At 32.0% G+C, this 25,176-nt stretch overlaps 1 protein-coding gene across 1 annotated transcript; it reads right to left on the bottom strand.

Moving 5' to 3' along the window:
* Window positions 1–4,598: 4,598 nt before the first annotated feature.
* LOC139524926 (sodium-dependent multivitamin transporter-like) lies at window positions 4,599–18,951 on the bottom strand. The gene is made up of 14 exons (XM_071320101.1): window positions 18,477–18,951; window positions 16,474–16,539; window positions 13,876–13,927; window positions 12,838–12,905; window positions 11,952–12,106; window positions 11,347–11,487; window positions 10,872–10,998; window positions 10,360–10,448; window positions 9,248–9,533; window positions 8,299–8,498; window positions 7,723–7,823; window positions 6,413–6,519; window positions 5,715–5,814; window positions 4,599–4,767 (listed from the first exon to the last, which is right to left on the bottom strand). Exons 1-13 carry the CDS (start codon window positions 18,819–18,821, stop codon window positions 5,716–5,718), a joined length of 1,836 nt encoding a protein of 611 aa, XP_071176202.1. The 5' UTR covers window positions 18,822–18,951; the 3' UTR covers window positions 4,599–4,767; window position 5,715.
* Between the last annotated feature and the right edge of the window lie 6,225 nt (window positions 18,952–25,176).

The following is a 25,176-nucleotide window of genomic DNA, read 5'->3' as shown; positions in this document are numbered from 1 at the left end:
AAATTTATAAAAATTGAAAGGGAGCTTACATTAATAGATATAAACAATTCACCAAAGTTTCATGGACATTGGTGAAAGCCTTTTTGAGTTATTGTCCGAAGTGTTAAAAATCACCCTTTTTTTATGAATAAAGCCCCATAAATCCAAAACTTAAAATCTGAAATTTATAAAAATTAAAAGGGAGCGTACATCAATAGATATAAACAATTCACCAAAGTTTCATGGACACTGGTGAAAGCCTTTTTGGGTTATTGTCCTAAGTGTTAAAAATCACCCTTTTTTTATGAATAAAGCCCCATAAATCCAAAACTTAAAATCTGAAATTTATAAAAATTGAAAGGGAGCTTACATCAATAGATATAAACAATTCACCAAAGTTTCATGGACATTGGTGAAAGCCTTTTTGAGTAATTGTCCGAAGTGTTGAAAATCCCCCCTTTTTTTATGAATAAAGCCCCATAAATCCAAAACTTAAAATCTGAAATTAAAAAAAACGAAAGGGAGCTTACGTCAATAGATATAAACAATTCACCAAAGTTTCATGGACATTGGTGAAAGCCTTTTTGAGTTACTGTCCGAAGTGTTGAAAATTCCCCCTTTTTTTATGAATAAAGCCCCATAAATCAAAAACTTAAAATCTGAAATTAAAAAAAAACGAAAGGGAGCTTACGTCAATAGATATAAACAATTCACTTAAGTTTCATGGAAATTGATGAAGGTGTTTTTGAGTTATTGTCCGAAGTGTGGACGACGGACGGACAGACGGACGGACGGACGGACGGACGGACAGACGGACGGACAACGGTATACCATAATACGTCCCGTCCCGGGCGTATAAAAACGAGATGAAAACATCAACAATAAGAGGAAAACAAAGGATCAACAGGAATAATGAAGTGCAACAAAATCAAACGCCTACATATATAGAAACAAACTATTTAATAACATTCCTTATTTAGTATAGGACATTCAAATAAAAAATGGTGGGTTGAATCTGATTTAATGGCTAGCCAAGTCTCCCGCTTTATGACAATGATAAAAGATATCGATAAAATGACAACACTACGTGATAGAAATACAGCACATACACACGCATGAATATTTATCACAGGGAAACGCAAGAACAAATAAGATAATTGTCGACACAACATTCAAACCGCAGAACAATAATGAACATATTCTTTCAAACACAAACACCACATGATATAAACGAGAGTGCACACGCTGAATGTCTCGCCTTCTTTACTAGTCATTGATATTATTTTGATAGTCCTAAATATAAAGCTTAACTTTTTACAACTGTCACATAAACTAAACAGTAACCAAGAAAACTAAACATTGACAAATGAACCATGAAAATGAGGTCAAGGTAGGATAAATCATACCAGGCAGGCATGTACAGCTAAAAATTATTCCATACAACAAATATAGTTTAACTATAGCTTATAGTTTAAGTAAAACAAACCAAAATACCAAAACTTTACACTGTGCAATGAAACGTGAAAATAAGGCCAAGGTCTAAATCAAACCTTCGCATCTGACCTATAGATCATAAAATATTTCCATACACCAAATATAGTTGACCCATTGCTTATAGTATAAGAAAAAATATATCAAACTCAAGAACTTAACGTAGACCACTGAACCATGAAAATAAGGTCTAAGTCAGATGACACCTGCCAGCTAGACATGTTCACCTTAAAATCATTCCATACACCAAATATAGTAGACCTATTGCAAAGAGTATTAGAAAAAAACAGACCAAAACTCAAAAAATAGTTTTGACCACTGAACCATGAAAATGAGGTCAAGGTCAGTTGACACCTGCCAGTCCTTCCATACACCGAATATACAAGACGTATTGATTATAGCATCTGAGATATGGACTTGACCACTTAAACTTCACCTTGTTCACTGATCCATGAAATGAGGTAGAGGTTAAGTGAAAACTGTCTGACAGGCATGAGGACCTTGCAAGGTACGCACATATAGTTATCTTATTACTTATAATAAGAGAGAATTTAACATTACAAAAAATCTTAACTTTTTTTTCAAGTAGTCGCTAAACCTTGAAAATGAGGTCATGGACATTGGACAGTGACTGACTGACACTTCGTAATATGAGGTATCGATATACAAAGTATAAAGCATCCAGGACTTCCACCTGTTAAAATATAAAGCTTTTAAGAAGTAAGCTAACGCCGCCGACGCCGGATCACTATTCTTATGTCGAGCTTTCTGCGACAAAAGTCGCAGGCTCGACAAAAACAATGACGAGCTTCGGTAACTAACATGCAATCTCAAACTTCATATTAAAAAGTTGTAGCTTTATTTCACTTTCCTTTCTAGAAACTAACAGACACACTATGATGTATATATTTTAGCAAGGACTACCTTGGAGATGGTCAATTCGAGGATTGAGTAAAACGTTTATTTCTGTCATATACGTGCTTACAACAAATTAGTTTTGACAAACCCTCTTCGTTAATCTACTCAAATTCTTCAAAACCAACATTTTAAAGTGTATGATCAAAACCTCTTCATTATAATAAAAATGATAAGATATGGTTTGAATGACATTGGTACAACTCTCCATCCATGATGTCACAATGTGTAAAAGGTCACAATTATAGGTTAGGTAAAAGTACAGTCTTTAACACGGAACTTTGACGCATACAGACCAGCAGGCTAGAACGGGTTCAAAATGACTGGTGCAAAGAGTTTAAACAGGAAAACCAACGGTCTAATCTATAATATAAAAAATCCACATATTAACCACATCAACAAACGACAACCAGTGAACAACATATTCCTGAATTCGGACAGGTGCAGACAAATACAATAAATTTAATCGTTTGACAGACACAAACCTCCGTCCGAACCTGATAAAGTAGTTATACTACCGAAATACTGATTGTTTAACTAATGAGCGATTTATTTTTGTTTACAGTTAACTGCAATCAACCATTTTATCGGATCACATTAAGCTATTGGCTATCATAACCAATTAACTAGTTCGCGATTGAAATAAAAACTTAAACTTTAGGTTTGTTTTCTATAAACGACTGATAACATATAATTATGATTCACTATGATTTGCGTGTACAAAGAGTCATTACTCAATAACGTTCGTATACTTTTTGTACTTCCCAATACTATCTAGTAATCTCGATTTTAGAAACCATAATACAATAATGCATGTAACAGTACTTTTAGAAAAATTTCCCTTAATCAGAGGGTTTTCAATTCTGCTATGGTTAAGAATTTTCTGTTTTTAGTTAAATCAAATTCATCCATTGACTGGGATAATTTTGGTGAACGTTTGTATGTAACGACCACTACTCACTATGTACTTTTTAAAGACACTTAAACTATGGGGTCATCAAAGGTTTCTTAACGCCTTTAATTATAAAATAATTCGAATAATTAATCAGGAATAACCTTTATGTTTTGATTTATATAATTGATATAAATCAAAACATCGTGTTATTTCTGATTAATTTTTAGAATTACTTTATTAAGGTGTTGAGAACCTTTGGTGACCCCATAGTTTTAGTGTCTTTAAAAAGTACATAGTGAGTAGTGGTCGTTACATACAAACGTTCACCTAAATTGTCCCAGTCAAAGGATGAATTTAATGTGTCAATCAATGGCCACAGCCACACTGTTTTGAATTTCATTCTACATATAGAAACAAACGAAATATTGATAGACATTGTAACCACATATGTTGCACTGTGAAACTGTGGCAAGAGGAATTTTGCAGTCTAAATATCAATCTTCATCTTTTAGACAGCAACAGCCGCATAATTAAACAGATAAATGATACAATAATATTCTACGTCTTGTGGGGTAGAATACAAGTATGCATGTTCATCTTGTCTAGTGCAATATTTTAAAAGTATTTTAGTTCTTTTAAAATGAACAGGGTATTCATTGAAATTCTCCTGCAAAAATAAACTGAATAGCATTAATCGAGTAAGTATGGAGTATTGAAAACTAGATATGTATAACCGGCAACTTGTTGTTGTGCCTGTCGGAATCACAATAGACTGAGTATAATTGATGGTAATTCTTTGTTTTAATTTTATTTTCATTTTATTAACTACATTTTATACACTGTCCCATATTTTTATTGGTTTATTCTTGTCTTTGGCACTATACTTGAAGTTTTTGCAAAATTTGATTGCTGAGCTATGAAATAAGCAAGCATCTCTTCGGCATAGTTCATATTAGTATGATGTTCTTTAATCAAGACAGAATTTAACATGAAACTAAATCAAGCATCCATTTAGAAGCCACTGGTTGCTTAATTTCATTACATAATACTTCTTTTTTTTGTATTTCGTTTTTAATTTCATTAACGATCATTTAAAAATCCTAGAGTTTAGAACATGGTTGGTACTTTTTATTTATTTATCTCTAAATCGATGACGTATATCGCAAAAAAATCGAAATAAGATAAACATAATAACAGTAAATTTTTATTTAAGATGTACATTGTCGATTAGTGTAAAGAAACTATTAACTGTGATACCAATACTTTAAAATTTTTCGAAATCTTATGAAGATTTTGGGTAATCCTTTAAAAATCCAAATATATTAATAATGTTTAATGTTGTCAATGGAAAAATATTGTTCACAGTCTTCTTCACTTAAGTTCACATTCTATATAGTTAGGTAGCAGGTTCCTATGCTACGTATTCCAATTAAAAAAATCTCGTCAATTCTGGCATAATCCTAATTTTGTTTTATCATCTTCATGTCCTGTGTCAAATCAATGAAAACATATAATAAATCTTCACATTATTTATCATACCTTACTTAAATAACATTTTATTTAAATTGTTAATTTGTTGTTCTGTATTAAGTGTGTTGTCAATTGTCGTTTCGTTTCGTCCTTTTTCTTTTGTGTTTTTCTTCATAAATTATAGAGCATGGAGAGAAACAGTTTAAATCAAATTGAGCCTCTTGTTTCGTATAGTTTTTAATGAATGTGATTTATCAAAAAGTTAATATATATCAAATTTCTGATACTAGTATTTAAATTTTGAATGTGTTTTAAATCAATTTTGATATTAATATTTTATACGACAAGTTGTTTTACAACTAAATGTGCGTTTAGTGCACACTCGCATTTTGAAGGATACTTCTGCAAAGCTGAAGGTCGTTTGCTCACAACTTAATATATTTGTGTACTATTTTTCGTTCATTTTTTTACATAAATAAGGCCGTTAGTTTTCACGTTTGAATTGTTTTACATTTGTCTTATCGGGGCCTATTATAGCTGACTATGCGGTATGGGCTTTGTTCATTGTTGAAGGCCGTACGGTGTCCTATAGTTGTTAATGTCTGTGTCATTTTGGTCTTTTGTGGATAGTTGTCTCGTTGGCAATCATACCACATCTTCTTTTTTATATATTGTTGTTATTCTTGATAAAATAAAATTGAGAATGGAAATGGGGAATGTGTCAAAGATTCAACAAACCGACCATAGAACAAACAACAGCAGAAGGTCGCCAACAGGTTTTCAATGCACCGAGAAATTCCCGCACACGGAGGTGTCCTTTAGGTGGCCCCTAAACAAATATATATACTAGTTCAGTGATAATGAATGACATACTAAACTCCAAATTGAATCTGGATATCATGTGTGTCACTTTTTTTGAGGGAAACTGTGGTATGATAACGTGCGGAACAGTCACACAACCTACCTTAAAGTCGACTTGCCTTTTCTGTATTGACAAAGCCGTTATTGTCTTTTTCTTTGAGATCTCCGTTAATATTATTTGTCTCTTTGTTCGAAACATTCAACTAAAAATTAAATTTAAAGTGATGAAAAAGAGAGAAAAAAACGTGATTAAAAATACCAGAGTGACATTTACAGATTTACTTTTATTGTCTAACATTTGCAACATTTAAAGTGCTTAACTCAAAATGAAAATGGACAAACATGCTGCAGTACTTCATAAAATTGCATAGTATTGTGTACCGTTTAATGCATAGATCAAATAAACAGGTTTACAATTTTGTACGCTAGACGTTTTTCGTATTCAAAAGACTTATCAAGTACGGCGGCAAATTCAAGTATAAGCACAGATTGCTTTATCACTTTTTTATGTATTTCAGCTATCCCTAGATTGTTCGTTAAATTTAGATTATGAAATTGTCAAAAAGTAAGGTTCGTAATCTGTAAGGCACAGTTTACCTAAAATGGCTTAAGCTAATTAGTTACGTCTTTTTTTTGTCATAGACCGTATGGACTTTCAAATGTGTTTGAATATAGCATTCTTGAAAAGGGTATATGAAGAACAGGGCTTTTGACATACAACATTTAAAAAAGGATTTTTATTAATTCGTAGTAAAGAAATTATTTAACATAACACAAAACTATGTTTTAACGTTAACTTACCTTAATCATGTTAATTTTATCTTGTGTATGTATATTTGACAGAGAAGCTATAGAATGGTACAATGGGGATAGTAATCTTTTATCCACAGGATTTTTTCTCGTGCCGCCTTGAAATATAGAAAGTATTTTTTATTTTCATGCAAAACTAAAGATTTACATATTTTCAAATTAATATTTTGTTTTCACTGATCATTGCTTAATCATTGTTAATCAAACTATTTATAATGATTCCTTCTGTGCTGAAATCTTTTATCAATAAATATATTATTACAATTTAGAAGTTCTGATAAGCTAGGCAATTTTGGACCTCTTGAAATTAAAAATACAAAGGAAAAGGATATAAGTCAATCAAACATCAACCGAAATATTTTAACAGATAATTCAGATGCTTAATATTTATGACATCACCATGAAGCCGTAACTTATATTTCTGTAACAAAGATTTACTTGCAAGTTTTAATATATTTGGCAGTAGAAATAGAATTTTATTGAAAATCTTTAAGAATGTTGACCTCAGATGGATTTTTGTTATTTATGTCCTTTTTGGAATAAAGCTCTTCAGCTGTTTTGGTATTTATATAGCATTAGCTTCAAACTATTTGAATTTGAACGACGTTACAAGTGAACGTGAATTCAGACAAATGATTCAGACGCTTGCAACTGATAGCCATTGCGTTGTCAGTTTGTTTTCGATCTATGATTGTAACTGTCCCTCTGCCATGATATCTTTCGCCCCTCTTTTATAAAGTATTGTTTTTTTAACTTTTTTGTTTTAGTTTTCAAGGACTAGACAAAGACTCACATACTGACGCGTCACTTGGTAACGTAATATATACTCACAACTGGGATCAAACCAACTTAAGATGGCGTTCGTAACATTATTTACAAAGGGACATTTCAACCACTATTCTTGAAACGGTTGGTTAAATAACTTCCTCGTAAGCAGCAACCCACTAACAAGGAATTGTTGATAGGAAATACAAGCCCGGAAATATCGTAATAACTTCATGGGAGATTATATACTCCGTATGCAGGCGCTGCTGTGGATAGTTGCTACGCAGAAATGGAAATTTTACAATTGTGAAGCTGAAATCATCTCTTTTGTCGTCAAGCTTTATTTTAAACCGACCTTCTTTTAAATTTTTAGATGTAGGTCAAGAAATGAGGTCGACTTCACTGTTTCTGTTGCATCTTTGATCTCAAGTTCGATGGGATAGATGCGATCAACATAGTCACACAATTTTGAATTATTTAGTGAGAGAATAATCAAATAATTCTGGCCTTTCATTAATTCTTAGTGTAACGTTTACCTGTCAAACAACTGACTAGTAGTCCTACAATGACGGCTATTATCACGGCCAGTGGACTATAATATAGATATGAAATGCTGTAAAATGTCTGCAGGTCGGACCTAAAATGTAAAAACATTATCGCATTATAACAGTTACCTCATATGATATATATATATGTTACATATGCGTTTCAATCTTTATATTAATAAAGTCCTTAAAAGATGTATTAAAAGTTAATAAAAACTATGTATAATAAAACATATAGTTTAGTGTTTTTTGGGGGTTTTCTTATGCAGCGACCTCAAGCATGCCTCCGGATGCGGGATGTTCTCACTGTGTTGAAGACCCATTGGTGGAATTGTAATGTTTTCTAATCTTTGATCGGGTTTTTGTCTCGTTGACGCATTTCCAATTTCCATTCTCAACTTTATAACATTTTATAATTTTTTGCTAGTTTAAATAATGGCGACCCGATTCACAGAAACCTAAACCAAATACGGGAATAATTGTCTTCATTTTGACGTTAACATAAATCTGATGGAGTAGGTCCAAACTGATAGAAAAATAAATCAAGAGCTATTAACTTATATGTACTTTTCTATATTATTTCCAATGGATATATCCGATGTTAAGTTAAATATCATAGTCGTCGTGCTAAATACTGTGTCATTTAGTATTGTACTGTTACCAGACGATAAACATGACGTTGGTGCTGGGCCAGACATGTTGACAACACTTCCAATAGCCAACCAAGACGAAAATGACAAACTGCATAGCACCGCTACAGTCGCACCCTGTAAGTACGTATGAAAACTAAAACTGGTAGTACGCTAGAGGTTGTAAGGGACATTCTATAAGATTGTACATATTATATTATGTCATTTTCTCCATCTTGTTAGTTCAAGATATATGAGTATTGAGGTGGTATGTGAGTCTTCCGCCATCTTAGATTTTTGAAATAGCAGAACATAAAAAAACGTACGGACACCCCAATTTTTCTTTTCATATTCTAAAAGGATTTAGTAAAAGCTACATGTATCTTGCCATATTTTATTTCAAAATTTAATTAATCAATTACCTTCTATTCAAATATAGATGTTTTCCTGTGTAATTCATACAAACTGTCTTTTTTTCATAACCCGTAGTCTCAAAACAAGATCGGTGACCTAGTATTTCTATTACATTTTTGAAGATATCGAAATATATACTACATTTTAAAAAAGCATTAAAAAATTCTATAAGTTTTTTTCTCTTCAACATGACATACCAAAACTATTAAAGATTAAACAAAACAGAGTAGACAGAGCAGTCGTTATCTCTGTTCAAAGTAAATATGCCAAGCCAATAGGGAGACTTTTAAGGGAATTAAGGGAAATAAAATGTTTAAGAGAAAAATTAATTATGGATATACAAAACCTGTATATAATATATATGAATCATGGTTAAAAAAATTAAATAACAAATCAACAGACTTTATATGTCTTTAAATTTTTATTTAAAATCATTAACATATAACATAAACATATAATTTACCAACACTTACCAAAGAATTTGTACATGGGAAGAAAAAACCCAATGTAAATAGTCCAAGTAATGGCCCTCCAACCATACCAGAAATACTTAAACCAACTACAACAATTAGACTTCCAAAATACTGGGCCAGGAATGCTAAACCAATTGTAAGCAGACCATAAAACAGTGCAGCTACTTTAGACAACGTAGTTGCAACAGCTTCGTCCATGTCTCGATGCTTGAGGTATTTGTACAGTGGTTTTAAGATGTCGGTAATAAGAACTAGAGCTAATGCATTCACTCCTGACGATACTGTGCTACAAAGAAAAAACAACACAATTTCCATGTAATAAAAAACAAAAAAAAATCAGAAAAACATGAGCTCGTTTAAAACACGTATACACGACAATAAAAAATATATATTTATGTACAGCTCTATGTAAGAACCAGGTAGAGTGCGATATATGAGGGTTTCAGATTTTTGCAATAAATTGCCTGTTAAAAAAATACAAAATAGTAATCCTCGAATAAATAAACACATTCAATAGAGCAGACTGTGTAACATATGGTATTATATAACGCACTGGTATACCCCCTCATACATTATAAAATATAAGTAAAATTGCATGTTCCAATCTAAACCTACAGCATTGGCTTCTCTTCTCGTGATATCCGTCTCGAAATTCAAGGTATAAATATGTGGTGGTCTTGAACAAATCCCAAAAAATCAAATAAATATAAAGGTAAATATGATTTCAATATACTCAAAAAATGTGTCGCTAATCTAATTTATGCTAGAAAAAAAGGAAGGTATAGAGCACATGTATATTCCACTAGATAATTGTAACAAAACGAAGAGACATCTGCTATGCATCTTATTGTATTGTAGGTCTTGTAAAGTAGTTGTTGAAATGTTTTGTTAAAATAGAAATTTTCGGGTCCCTTGAAACTATCCCGTAACCATGATTGAACCTTAATGATACAATATGTTGTCAAATCATTACTCAAGTAATGGACCTCTGGTAGTACATTATAATGTTTAGTAGGGTCTTGCTGTTTTCTTTCTAGTTTTTTTATGTCGTTATACTTCTATGTTAGTCATGATTTATCTTGGCTTGTATGTAAATCAGAAAGTTTCCATACCTTAGAGACGCACTGAATATGCAAGAAACAAACAATCCAGGTAGCCCATAAATCTTCCCTAAAACGTCCATGACGAGGTATGGTAAAAGCTGTAAAAATGTCATGATATTATACAAACAAAAGTTATTATTTTTTATATAAACGAAATTGTTTTATTGGCATGACGATTATATTTGTTTCGTCAACAAATAATTGTGTGTCAAGAGGGAAGAAACCCATAACAGATTATATGTGTTCATAAAAATACAAATAATTGTAAAAATAGTGCAAATGTTCAGATTTTTCTAAGCAGAGATACCTTTACAATTCACTCGGGATTGGTTCTTTTTCAAATGAAAAAAACAACTAACACATGCCGTATCTTTTTTACTGAGTATTTATATGACAAGTTTTGCAGTATGTGACGACCTTTGTTTTAAATCGTGCGTCAATTCAGTATAAAAAATCTTTATAAAATTAAAAACAAAATGCATGCGAATGTGTCAAGAGCAGTTTACTGTAGTAACCGTTACCTGATCGCTCTTATCAATTATACACGGTACAGGATTTTGGTCTCCATACTTGGCAAAGAGAATTAGACCAATATATACCAACGCAGTGATCATTATTATACTGGTAGGTAGCTGTATATACATTGCCCTGAAATAAAATCGATGAAAAGCAATTATAACATATAATAATGAATAATAAAATAATTTGTTTTGAAAATACTAGTAGTATTTTACGTTTGATCAGCGTATGCTACTGTTGTTTTTATTCTACAACATACATTCATTTTTTTTTGTACAGTATAATCAGTTCACTCTATTGTTAAAACTATAAGGTTTTTTTTCTTATTTTTCTTCAAAATGTATAATATGACTTCTTACCTTCTTTCAGTGATTGGTCCTTCTGGCAGTAATTTCAAAACAAAATAGAAATATTGACAAGGACAAATAAAGTTTAACAAATAAGGTATTAAAACGTTTATATCAATATAAAACTTACGACTGCGCTCCTTTGACATTCTTCATGCTAATGAATCTCTGTACCATTGATTGACTTCCAATATACCCAGACAATGTTAACATAAATCCACCAATAAACAATGTCCAAAATGTATGTCTCTCTATTGGACTAGGATTAAAACTGAAAAACATTGATGTATGAAAGACGTTACATATATTTAAAAATTTGAAGAAAAATAGATATATATTGCTGAGATTGCGTTTGTTTTGTCGTTTTAGTTAAACAATTCATATTCTATCTTTGTTCATATTTGATAATCTTATTTTAATTTGGTATGCTATATTATCTATATAACGACAGTATTTCACATTTTTCCTTTCGGGGCTTTTTAAAGCTGATTATTATTGGTATAGTTTTGTCATTGTTGAAGGACGTACCATGATCTTTATAATTGCTATTATTTTCGTTAATTTAAACTCTGGTGGATATTTTTCTTATTGACAATTATACCACATCTCATTTTCCTATATATTATTATGCCCATAAACATTTAATACAAAATAGCTTCTACACAAAGGTTTAAATATGAACATATGTAGAATATATTTTAGTAATTAAGGTTTCAAATGTAAGCATATACTAACTTGTTAAATTCTAATTTACCACCGTCATCTGCTTTCTCAAAGACATAGGATATGCCACCAACATCATTAGTAGCTTTTATTATTAATACTAACAATGCTATCCATATGATTATCATTTGGAAAGCATCCGTCCACATCACTGCTTTTAATCCTCCCTAAAGAACAAAAAAAGTGCGTTGATGATAATAAAGTTGCGAAGGATAAAATAGGAATCTGATGTTCAGTAGTTGTCTTTTGTTGATATGGTTTATAAGTGTTTCTCGTTTCTCTTTTTTTATATAGATTAGCCCTTTGGTTTTCCCGTTTGAATAGTTTACACTAGTATTTTTTGAGGCCCTTTACAGCTTGCTGTTTGGTGTGAGCCACTTCCCCATGTTTTAGACCGTACTTTGACCTATAATGGTTAACTTTTATAAATTGTGACATGGATGGAGATGTGTCTCATTGGAACCCATACCACATCTTCTTATATCTATTTTAACTTATTGAACAAAACACTCGGGTTCCTTCGTTCAACGTGTTACACATGAACATAAAATGCTCTATTTGTTGTAGCTTCTTTTTTTCATTCTTCTAAATGTTGAATTGTTATTTTCCATTTACAATGTATAAGAGATGCAATTAATTAGAAAGTATCAGAAGTAGTTATAAAATTGATATAGATATCATTAAAACTAACTACAGTTTTAATAAAAGGCAGGTTATCCAACGAACGAGGATATGGACAATAGACATTGCGCGAAGATCGGTCCCTCTGCTATCTTTCGCCCTTCTTATGGAGTGCTTTCTATTTTAGTTTTAATGTAATAACTAGATAACAAAATGAGATAAAAACTGAAATAAAGAAATGTAATAAGGAAATGAAATACAGAAATATACTACTTACCAGTGCAGTATAAAATGTACAAACAAGACCAATGACAACGATGGACACCCACAGCTCAATTCCCATAACTAAAAAGATATACTAGTAGGTAGTATCATTTGAAATATTAAGGTACGCACATGTGTTTTTTGATACTTGGAGATTCAAAACACTTAAAAAGAGGTAGCAAATATTACTTGGTTAATTGGACATCTTTTTATTTAATATTGTACACAGCAATATGTTTTCATGTAGATATATCTAGGTGGCGCCGTATATATAAAAATTGTGCATACATTTTATAAACTTGACGGATGATGGACCTTAACCTTAAACATAAAAGCTTATGTTCATTGCTAATATGGAAGATGATATCGAAGATGATGTTCCTTAGGGACGACATCAAAAGATCGATGTAGGATAAAAAACTTAAATCAAATAGTTTGGGGGGGGGGGAACATTGCTGCAAGTTTTGTAAATCTAAAATCGATTTTACATATATCCCTATTGGTCAATCAATTTTTCCCAAATTAAGTTAAGAGGGGGGGGGGGGGGGGGGGGGGTCAGTGAAAAAACTATGTGAATTAAGTTTTTTGTCCTTCATTGAACTTTTGATGTCGTCCCTTAGTATATCTTTATTACGTTAACATTTCACTGTACTTAATATGTATAACATGTAATATTCGTCGCCGGGTGAAAATAATCAAGCAATCAATCAATCAATCAATCAATCAATCAATCAATCAATCAATCAATAAATCAATCAACAAATCAGATCAATCAATATGATACGTTTTAATTAAACATATAATATCTAATCTCATACAATGAATGTAAGTAAGAATCAATAATCCTGGTTTGGAATCTCATGCATCTTTTTTTAAATATTGCATTTGCATTCATGTACATGAAAACAAAGTTAAAGACTGGTGAAAACTACAAAGTACCAATCCTGCTACTGAACCACGATGTATGTATCGTTCTAATTAAATCGCCTACACCCCGTGTTAACATTAATTAAAATAAATGTAATTCACGAAAAATAAATTGTTCACCTACCTTGATTAAGTGCTAATGCTGGGGCATACAATGTTAAAGCCATGCCTAATATCTTATAACAGATAAAAATTATTAGTTTATACATAAAATATTGTGCATCATCTGTTTTGTTTATAATATATATGCAACCAGTTAAAATATTGTTAGTCTCTGTCTCAAGACTGAATTCAGGATTTAAATTATTTCAGGAATGACTGTAATATTTTTTTTCTGTCTATGAAGAAATTACATCAAAAATGTGGTGCACACTGAAAACGCGCGTAGCGAGTTATCCTAAAGTGTCCACCACATTTTTTTTATGTTTATTTGAATAGACAGAAAAATACTACAGTCATTCCTTAAAATTCAATTCTAAATTTCTGTTTAAGCCGAGGTAAATCATGAAAAATTGTTGATGGCGTCACGGTCACATGACAAAATTGTGTATACATTTGAGCTAATAGACAAAACACTGTCAGCCAATTAGAAGACGCGTTACATCCAAAATTTAATTATGTTGGTATACACGTCAATAGATATGGTATGATCATGGAAGTATTATATTGACAGGAACTACAACGATTAATTAGTATTTATTTATAACCCGGGAAGACCTGTAGAAAAGATATGGAAACTGTCTAATTAGTACGCTGTCGTTAATTTCTTTTGTGACTATCTGCGATGCCGCAGTCATAAATTGACCAGAGATACTTCTTATCAATCACGTGGTTTTAATCGAGACAGCTTTACAAAATTACCTGTCGGAAAACACCTTTACTTATTTCAATCGCGTCGGTAGACCTTTATTCGTGAACAACTTATTTAAACAAATCGACTGATGCATAAAAAATGAAAATCGCCCCAGAATTAATTATTCTACAACGATTTGAAATAGTGAGTGACATTATTTTATTAGTTTGTGGGTGAAGTTTAAATCGCGATTAAGGTGTGTTCCGGTTACCGCCGGTTAACAATAAATATATTTGATAAATATTAAAACTGTGAAGTTTAGAGTAATATATATCAGTTACTGGATAATCCTGGAAAGTAGAAATTTCCAGTTTATAATACGAAAATTAATCGAGCAAGTACCAATCAACAAAATACAGCAGAAGAAACTACGTTATATAGATATTTATATAATACATTTCTGTCCCCTAAAATATGTTATCACTATCCGACCAAATGAAACCGTCCAAATGATACTGGTAAATATTATTGAACAGTCGCACAAGAATTTGTACAATGCCACTATACAAATACTTGAGTCGCAGTACTAAAGAAAATTCAACACATCGGGGTTCAGGTGAACATTCGTATATACCAACCAATGATCTTACTCTACACTTATTTAAAATCTCTTTGATCTTTTGATTTTATCAGAACGATCATTTACAATCGTCTTAAATATGCAGGAAATGTGTGCCACTCAGTGGAGTAAACAGTAGTTATTATATAATCACAACTTGCGATATATATTACATATAGTGCAATTTCTACCGAAAAAATAAATCAATAAAAATGGGGCATTTATTCAATAAATTTGGTGCACATTTCCATCGTCAACGTGTTTTCTATAGAATTAATGATGACTCGCATTAATCCATCAATCACTCAATCGGCACAGTTAGGTAACGGAATCTGCCGAAGTTTGCCGATTGCTGTTTCCTAAGAATTTATCACAACTTTCGATTTCTTCGTTTATTTCCGTAATCCCGAAATCAACCGAGAATGACAATATTGTAGGGCACCACACGCTGCTATGTAAATAACGTGCCATGTTTCAAGCTAATTAACATGTCATTAAATTGGGCGCGGCATCGCAGATGAAACGTTTGAAGTCGGGTCGTAGTAGTTCCTGTCAATATAATACTTGATTGTCAATGAGACCAAATGACCCAGAAGTAAGGAACTATATATAATAATACTTTATTCAGAAGCAATACAGCTTATAGAATATACAATTTTACAATATTTTTTTGAATGCATCAGTGAAATATAAATACAATAATTATACACAATACATGTATGGCATTGGCGGAGAATGAAAATAAATTCATATGATAAATAATTAATACAACTACATATTACGAATTTTTTCAATATAGGTCACCGCATGGGCTTCGACAATGAGCAACACCCATACCGCATAGAAAGATAAAGTGACCCCAAATTGACAAATGTAAAACATTCAAACCTGAAAACTGACGACCTTATGTGTGTACAAAACAATTAACAATTATTATATAATAGATTTTTTTCAAATATATATACCAGTATATCTAGCAAAACTTTAAATTGTTTTCATCGGCAATACGAAGTGATAAGAATATATACCGGACTCCATGTTGACCCCTGGCAAAGATTTATTACAAGGACGTATATTAGATTATAAATTCACGTCTAATATACGACCTTGCCTCAGGGATAAAGGACTCAATTTAAGTATTTATTTAACTTTTGTTTAATTTGACACTATAGTAAACGAAGTGAAACAACACTGTCAATGACAATTATTATGATTATAAAAAAAGGCAAAGAATATTCAATGCTTTGGAAAAATGGTCTCGATGATTTCAAAAACATTCGCATATTACTGATTTTTAATAATACGCTTACGGTTTGTAGTTGAAACAGCAGACATCCTAATACTCTGACAACTTTATTGAATCTTAATTCTAAATACTGCAAAATATTAAATAATAACATAAATTATTTCTATCGTTGCACTGTTCTACAGACTACAATTAAAGACAACAGACTCAGAAATCCACCAACCAAATAGGTGATGGTTGAAGCACGAATTTTGTTATCTGAGTACAGAGTAAAGTATTATGACTGAAAAGCCAACATTATATTGCTTTGGACATTGATTTGTCAAATTTTCAACAAAAGTGCAAAATGTACTAGTGACTATTGAAATTTCAATTTCTAAAAAAAATAAAACTACATGTATAGCAGACAAATAAATACAATTCAATGGTCAAAATAGCAATTAATTACATAGTTGACAACAAGTATGTGCTGTTTTAGCTCACCTGACCCTATGGGAAATGCATACAAATGACTTCTTTTAGAGAACCGTTGAATGGAATGAAACCAAACATGGCATGAATGTTCCTTATGGGGTGTTGACCAAGTGTTGTTACTTTGTAGCCGATCCATCATCCAAGATGGCCGCCAGCGGGGGACTTAATTTAACATTAGAACCTATGGGAAATGCATACAAATGACTTCTTTTAGAGAACCGTTGAATGGAATAAAACCAAACATGGCATGCATGTTTCTTATGAGGTGCTGACCAAGTGTTGTTACTTTGTAGCCGAGCCATCATCCAAGATGGCCGCCAGCGGGGGACTTAGTTCAACAAAGGACCCTATGCGAAATGCATACAAATGACTTCTATTAGAGAACCAATGAATGGAATGAAACCATACATGGCATGAATATTCCTTATGAAGTGTTGACCAAGTGTCGTTACTTTGTAGCCGATCCATCATCCACGATGGCCGCCAGCGGGGGACTTACTTCAACATAGGACCCTTTGGGAAATGCATACAAATGACTTCTTTTAGAGAACATTTGAATGGAATGAAACAAAACTTAGCATGAATGTTCCTAATGAGTTGCTGACCAAGTGTTGTTACTTTGTCATCCATCAAACATCCAAGATGGCCGCCAGTGGGGGGGACTTAGTTTAACATAGGACCCTATGGGAAATACATTCAAATTTCTTCTTTTAGAGAACCACTGAATGGAATGAAATCAAACATAGCATTAATGTTTCTTATGCGATGCTGACCAAGTGTTGTTACTTTGTAGCCGATCCATCATCCAAGATGGCCGTCAGCGGGGGGTTTAGTTTAACATAGGACCCTATGGGAAATGCATACAAAAGTCTTCTTTTAGAGAACCACTGAATGGAATGAAACCCTACATAGCATGAATGTTCCTTATGGGGTGCTGACCAAGTGTTGTAACTTTGTAGCCAAATTTTATCTTTTTTTTTATATGATTTCAAAAACCCAAGTAGAGTCAGGTGAGCGATACAGTCTCTTGAGAGCCTCTAGTTTTATATTATTCTCTCATCTGTCTTTGTAAATTTTGACTTTTACGGTATAGACTATTTTTGGTAATATCTATTTGACGTGGCTCTGTACTAATACATCCGTCATTGGGCTATGGTAAATTTTTGTATTCTTGTCTTTCCTTTTCGCTAATGTGCTTTGTCTATATTTCTTTTTTTTCGTTGTTGATATATTTGTTTGTTTTATAGTGATTAAGATAACAATACAATGTTGTCCGCTGTTGTCCTATTTTTGACTTTTTACCTATTATGTCTGCTGGTTGTGTTCACACATCGTTGTCAATATAATGGCATTTTATACGACTGTCTTACAAGTGAGAGGTTAAACATACGGACTCTACGTTAAGATTCTTCCTCAGAGTTCGGTTTTTAAGTTATTTTATTTTTGATGACATATGGAATATGGAATATGTTTAAGAAGTGGCAGTATATAAAAAGGAGATGTGGTATGGATTATATGCAGGAGTTCTCGAATTGCTGAAACTGTATCAATTGTTAAAAGATAATTTTTACAGCTACAAATCCAAGTTCTTACCTCATATGCACTCGTTATTTGAAGTTGATGATACACTGGTATTATGAAATGTATAACGAATGGCAAAGATAGCACATTTGTTGATACAATATATATAAACATAGTTCCATTAAAGAACACTTCTGAAGGAACTCCCATTATCATGCCACCGGAAACTGATGTTGCCATCAAAGACATAGTAACGGGAACAAGTCCCATTTTTCGGTCTCCAAGAAGAAGATTCGCAGTTGTCTGATTCTTTTTGTCCCGCCATGTGTAATATATTCCTATTCCTGTCGCAATGCCCAGTGATAAAACAAAAATCAAATAGTCAGCCCAGTGAAATGTATTAACAACTGTTTCCATTTTAGTTCGGTTGAATAGTTATCAAAGGTACCAGGATTATAATTAAATACGCCAGACACTTTGCTTTACTGGTACAGTACACACCAACAAATACGATGACAAGTTTGTAAATAATTGTTTTAGTATACTAATAATAATAACCGCCGGTGTGACCATACATCTACTTTAATGTTAATGATCTACATGAACACTTTCACACATCGTGTAAATATTTGCCAACGTTTTAAGTGTTGTTAAAGGATGTCATCAAACTTTTAAAACATTAAACTTTGATGTTGGCAGTTTATTCGTTGAATGAAAATTCATTAATATGTTAGAGCTAAACCTAGATTTATATTTAAGGGATAATAATGATGTGAAAGAACTATAAATTGTCTGATATACACATAATTATATGATGTTTTAATTCTTATTGTTGACATACCTGCAGAAAGTCATTCGTAATTCGAGAACTCATTCATATAGATACCGCAAAGTTGACTTGCTAGGACGGAGGGTGGGAAACTTGCAACAATGTTCGTTTGAATTTTTTGCACATTTAATAATGTTACTTACTGATACATATGTAAATCTCATTTGTGGTACTGTCGCTAGATGTCTTTTTATATTAATTTTGATTGGAGTTGCACTTATACAATTATTTCTGCTCTGAGGCTCTCCCTTCTAATTTTGGGCTGACGTTTTATAACATTTGATAGTATTGTAGTACAAAATATTGTTTCCAGTATTAACAAAACTTATATTCCTACTTGACTGAATCTTTCGACTACGATAAAACTGTCAACGTACAGTGTGCTGCTCTCTGTTCTAACGCCAACTGTATAATTAGGGTGTTAAATCTTCAAGTTTGTTATCAATTTAAATTGTAGAAAGATGTATTAAGATTCTCTAATAAGTCAAATCAAACTAACAGCAGTAATTATGTATGTAGGAACATGACATGTTTTCGATACTGAATCAAATATTTCTGTTATTTCGATACATGTATACCAATCACGATTGCCAAAATACAACATTTGTTATTTTTAGAGTTCCGTATCGACAACACTTGTTTTTGAAATGTACTCTTGTGACCATAATTCTTATAAGTTATTATATACCACGTTTGGGAACACCAAACTCTAAAGGAGATAAATGGAACAGCCACAACTTTTCATAATAGAGTCACCTCAAATTTTGCCTAATAAAATATGCTTCAATGCCTTTGATAACTATTAATACTAGAAATATTATTTAATTGGTTCTTCGAGTATCATGTCTTATGTATATAAAAGAAGATGTGGTATGATTGACAATGAGACAACTGTCCACAAGAGACCAAAATGACACAGAAATTAACAACTACAGGTGTTTAGATGGTACTGGCGGCGGCTGTATGTCAAGAGACGTTACGCACGGTATTCGGAATATGATTCATTTGACCATTTCTTAATGCAGGAGTAGGACACAAACACACCAATTCTGTGTATTATTAAATAATTACTTGTCTTGATTCATCCTTTAAATCGAAATTAAATAAAACCTGGTTTTAATTAATTTAATGTAATGTTGTATTATATAATTAAGCAATAATTCCGTGTTCATAATGACTTGTTTGCCTTGTAAGACGTAACACCAATAATAAACCGACAAATATAAACGAAGAAAAAATAAAACTACTGAATGGATTTCGATGAAACTTGTACAGGTGGGTGTAGAACGGTTACGATAAATATCATGTCAGTTCGCAATCTAGTGACCATTTTAGAAATTCCATAGAGCTGTAAGATTTGAAAATCCGAGTATACAAAAAAGAAAGCAAGCATTTCGATGTTACAATATTTACACATAAATTATAGAAAAGGTTCGCCATCTCTACATGTAAATGTGATTGAATTGAATTTTATGAACACATTTTTATTTCTAACACAGCTTCTCGCATTTTTTTCCCAGTATTTTCCGTGTCTCGCTTAAATGTTACCATAGAGCCATTGTTTAAGATTTTTCAGTACCATGATAATTTAGGGTATTTTAAATTTGTGACAGACAAATGAACTATGAAAACAAATTTACAACTGAAATGTGATTTTTTAAAAGATTTTTTTTAAGCCTTCAATGTTAAGGAAACGATAATTTTTTTTATCAATTTCCATCAAGCTGTACATGTTCTCCAAAATGTTACCACGTCCAAATTGAACGTTTTATGCAACGAATGTAACGTTATATATATCATTTTATTTTCAATTGATTGACAGTTTGGCATTTTTGTGTCTTTAGCATTTGACACGTTCTGTGTAATGATATAATTTTTGGAGATAATTTTTAATAATTTCTTTTAAAAGGTAATAAATCAACAAGAAAATTTGACTTTCATCAACGTTTTGTAAACGATGTGCGTCGAAGTTTTTGATAAATAATAAGTTCTCTATAACATCGAACCTTTCGACTTTGGAACCTAGTAACATATAATGTTTCTGCTAGTACGAATGTTTGTTGTATACACTAACAGTCATTTCTACGCATCCAACAAACAAAAGCATGTGAAAAATACTCATTCGTTTTCAAGGACTGAAGATTGTTTTTAATTTTAAATAAAATGAACAATTCCAAACTGTCGTTTTCTTTCCAAAAGTTAAGGATGAAATTGAAATTATAGATCTAGCAAAGAGATGATATATAGTAGCTGTTGCTGTCACTGACCCAAACGAGGATCATTTTCATTATACAGTCAGGATCCTACTTCGTCAAAATTATCTCCCCATTACGCCAGTTCATTTTCACAATCGTAAAAATGGAAGCCATTGTAGCGATGACGCGCTACCAATTTTGCTCTTGGAAACCGATAAATTTATCCACATTGCACCAATACGATCCTCATATGTCAGTTATATTTTAAAAGACAAATGTATCAACTAGCTAATGAGCATCAGTTAATGATCTTGTCTGCATTGATTCAACTTAAAACTATTGTCTGATCGGTTGTTAGGTGGAATTTTCGAAAAATCATTAACATTTAAAAAAAATCTAATTACATATTTCGTGGAAGGGCAGACTAGATTTTTTTAGTGGTTGAAGACTATAAACCCTAGTTATCACACACAAAAAATTAGAATTTTTCGAAGATATGCATTTTCATCATCCAACTTGTAAGACTGTCGTCAAGTACTTTCAGTAAAAAAATAGCTATTCGAACACACCTTCCCTGTTTGTGTGACTCATTAGATAGGTATTTCACTTGACCCATATATTTCATCTTTTAGTACTGTTATTTTTTTTGTGTTATAAAGTCAACCTGTAGCTTTAATTTATAAAAATGATAGAATCTGAAGCGAGACGATGTATGAAATATTCTTACTTTGAACGATATCAAGACAAAATACTCAACTCAAACACGCCCTAACATAAAAAGGTGCACTCGATTTTCTCTTTTCGATACAATTGTTACCTATTTTTTGGAATTTTTTCTTCAGTCCCATAATGGAAGGGCAGACACGAAAATTACTGAACTAATAGATTGATATCTTTTCCGTCCGTGGTAATTTTTTCAAAAAAATCGGAGGTTATGCATTTTTGTCATCCAACTTGAAAGATACCCATGTCGTCGACTTGATATCTAATTGTTCTGCTTAACTATGTACTAGATATATTGAAAACTTATGCAAATGGTGTTTTTGAAATAAAACACCTCGTAATTGAGAAGAAAATTGCAGTTTTGTTTGTTTCTATTAACTTTTTAAAAATTTGTCACTATAGTAAACAATACAGTAAACATTTATCGCCTTCTCTAATAGAGAGCTTCGATTCTTTTGTTCTATTTCAACCTGGTTTCCGACTGCATAATCTTCTCGAAAGACACATATTTTGGATGTTGGCCGTACGGATAGAAAGACCCTAAAATTATTCGCTAATTGTAGTTCGAAAACTACAGTTGAAGGCGGTTGATAACATTTATACTCTCAAAGCACTAAACAGCTTTGATACAGGCTGTTTCCACGCGATATATATGCCTAGACTTGGATACTTGTGTTGACGGAGGATATACACTTTGCAACAATAAACATGCTTGGGCAGTAACACATATTTGAAATATAAACTTTCAAAAAGTTAAGATTATGAGGAAATAAAGTTTATTTATCAAAAACAAATAATCAGTCATGTTTACTTACAGTCTATTTTTTTTAAAATAAGTAGTTAAACATCAAAATGCCAGCTGTATTAAAAAATGTGCAAAGCTTTAACGCTTTTACAGAAGTCGGTTGAAATCATTGAAAACTAGTAACGTTACCATTACTAAACCGAACACTGTGCTGTATCGAACAAATATTTTAATCACTAATAAATAAACGTGAGACGAATGTTAAGGTCATTCCTCAAGAACCCTGTTAGAGTATGATGTTTCGAAATATCTCCTCAGTAAAAATATCTTATTTCCCTTTCGCAGTTCGTTTTGCTACAATTTGTCCCTTAACTTCACAAGTTATTTATACATTATTGGCTTTGAGTGTTTGTGTTGCGCGCTCCGAAAGTCTAAAATTTAAACCAATTTGAAAGGAAGCCATATATGAATGAGTAAAATTTATGACAACTTTATAGTCAATCAATATTTTTGTTATTTGCAGTTTCTTATTGATAATAGATTTATGATAGTTTCTGTTTAAAACATTCACAACGAATAAGACTCAGGTCGATTCAAAACTTGTTTCAGTTCTAGAACATCCTTGGCTTTCAAATATTCGGAATTTAACGTTACCGATAAAGGTCAATTCAGAAACATGATTCGGACGTGTGAAGTGTAAAAGTATTGTTTTCATAGTTCGTTCCTGTGTGTGTTACATTTTAATGTTGTGTTTCTGTTGTGTTGTAGTTCTCCTTTTATATTTGATGCGTTTCCCTCAGATTTAGTTTGTAACCCGGATTTGTTTTTTTCTCAATCGATTTATGAATTTTCGTGTCAATACTAAAATACACACGGATCTACGTATCGAGCCCACCGATGGGTCTTCAATGTAGCGAGAAAACTCCTTCAGCTGGCCCCTTAAAGATATGTATACTAGTACAGTGATAATGGACTCTAAACTCCGAATTATACACAAGAAACTAAAATTAAAAATCATACGAGACTAACAAAGGCCAGAGGCTCCTGACTTGGGACAGGCGCAAAATTGCAGCGGGGTTAAACATGTTTATGAGATCTCAACCCCCCCCCCCCCTATACCTCTAGCCAATGTAGAAAAGTAAACGCATAACAATACGCACATTAAAATTCAGTTCAAGAGATGTCCGAGTCCGATTTATTAAGACTTTTTCATAATTTGGCTAAATGTTTTACATGGTTATAAATAAATATGAGAACTTGAGTCTAATCAGACAGTGAACATGTGTTGACAGCTGGTGCCCCTAAATCTGCAATACTCCAATACAAAACATTTTAACTGCATTATGCAATCGAGATCTTCTGTCTAAAGTGTTTAACGATGCAATTGACAATTGTTATCCATGTATTATTTCAATTGTGAGTTCGTTCAATCAGTATATTAATTGAATATATATAATTTCATATTATATGCGTAATTTCGTTTATTGAAGAATGACTCTTCAGCATAGACATAATGTTTTTGTAAATAGTATTTACAAAGTATGGATAAATTGTATAAGAAATCAATCGTGGATAAAAAAATCAACATGGAAGTTTTAAAGAAAATATGATGTTTGGAAGTATAAACCAGATACATGTAATCAATAACAGTGTACAATAAAAAGCTGCGCCAAGATCGCATGATACGTCCCGGCGATAGTTTTTTCAGTAAAAAATTGTCCATAACTACTCAATGCCATATAAGAAATTTATATAATAAACCTAAAGGAAGCTTATTATTATAGATGTAAACCTATCACCGAAGTTTAATGAAAACTGCTCACAGCATTTCGGAGTTATGGTCCAAAAACTTAAAAATACCCCCTTTCATATGAATAGCAGTTACTAATCTTCTGACTCGTATACACTAAAAATTGAAATGGAGTTAATGTCAATAGATTTGAACAATTAACCAAAGTTTTATGAAAATTAGTTAAAGAATTTTGAGTTATTGTCACACACTCTCCACAAGAGACCAAAGCTACACAGAAATTAACAACTATAGGTCACCGTACTACATATAGCCATTTTATTTTTATTTGTTGCCCTTGTTTGTTTTTATAGTGATAAAGATTGATTAAAACACAATGTCAACTGCACTCCCCAATTTTTGACATTTATGGCTGTTGAATTTGTTCACACATTGTATTCAATATAATAAGATTTAATGCAAATGTCAAACAAATGAGGGGTTAAGCTGGCTAAAAGCCAAATTTAATTTTCCAACTACTTAATAATGAA

Source organism: Mytilus edulis, chromosome 5, assembly GCF_963676685.1.
Source record: "Mytilus edulis chromosome 5, xbMytEdul2.2, whole genome shotgun sequence".
NCBI classification, from domain to species: domain Eukaryota; kingdom Metazoa; phylum Mollusca; class Bivalvia; order Mytilida; family Mytilidae; genus Mytilus; species Mytilus edulis.
The sequence above is the reverse complement of the archived record's forward strand: the minus strand, read 5'-3'. Positions and strand labels throughout refer to the sequence as shown.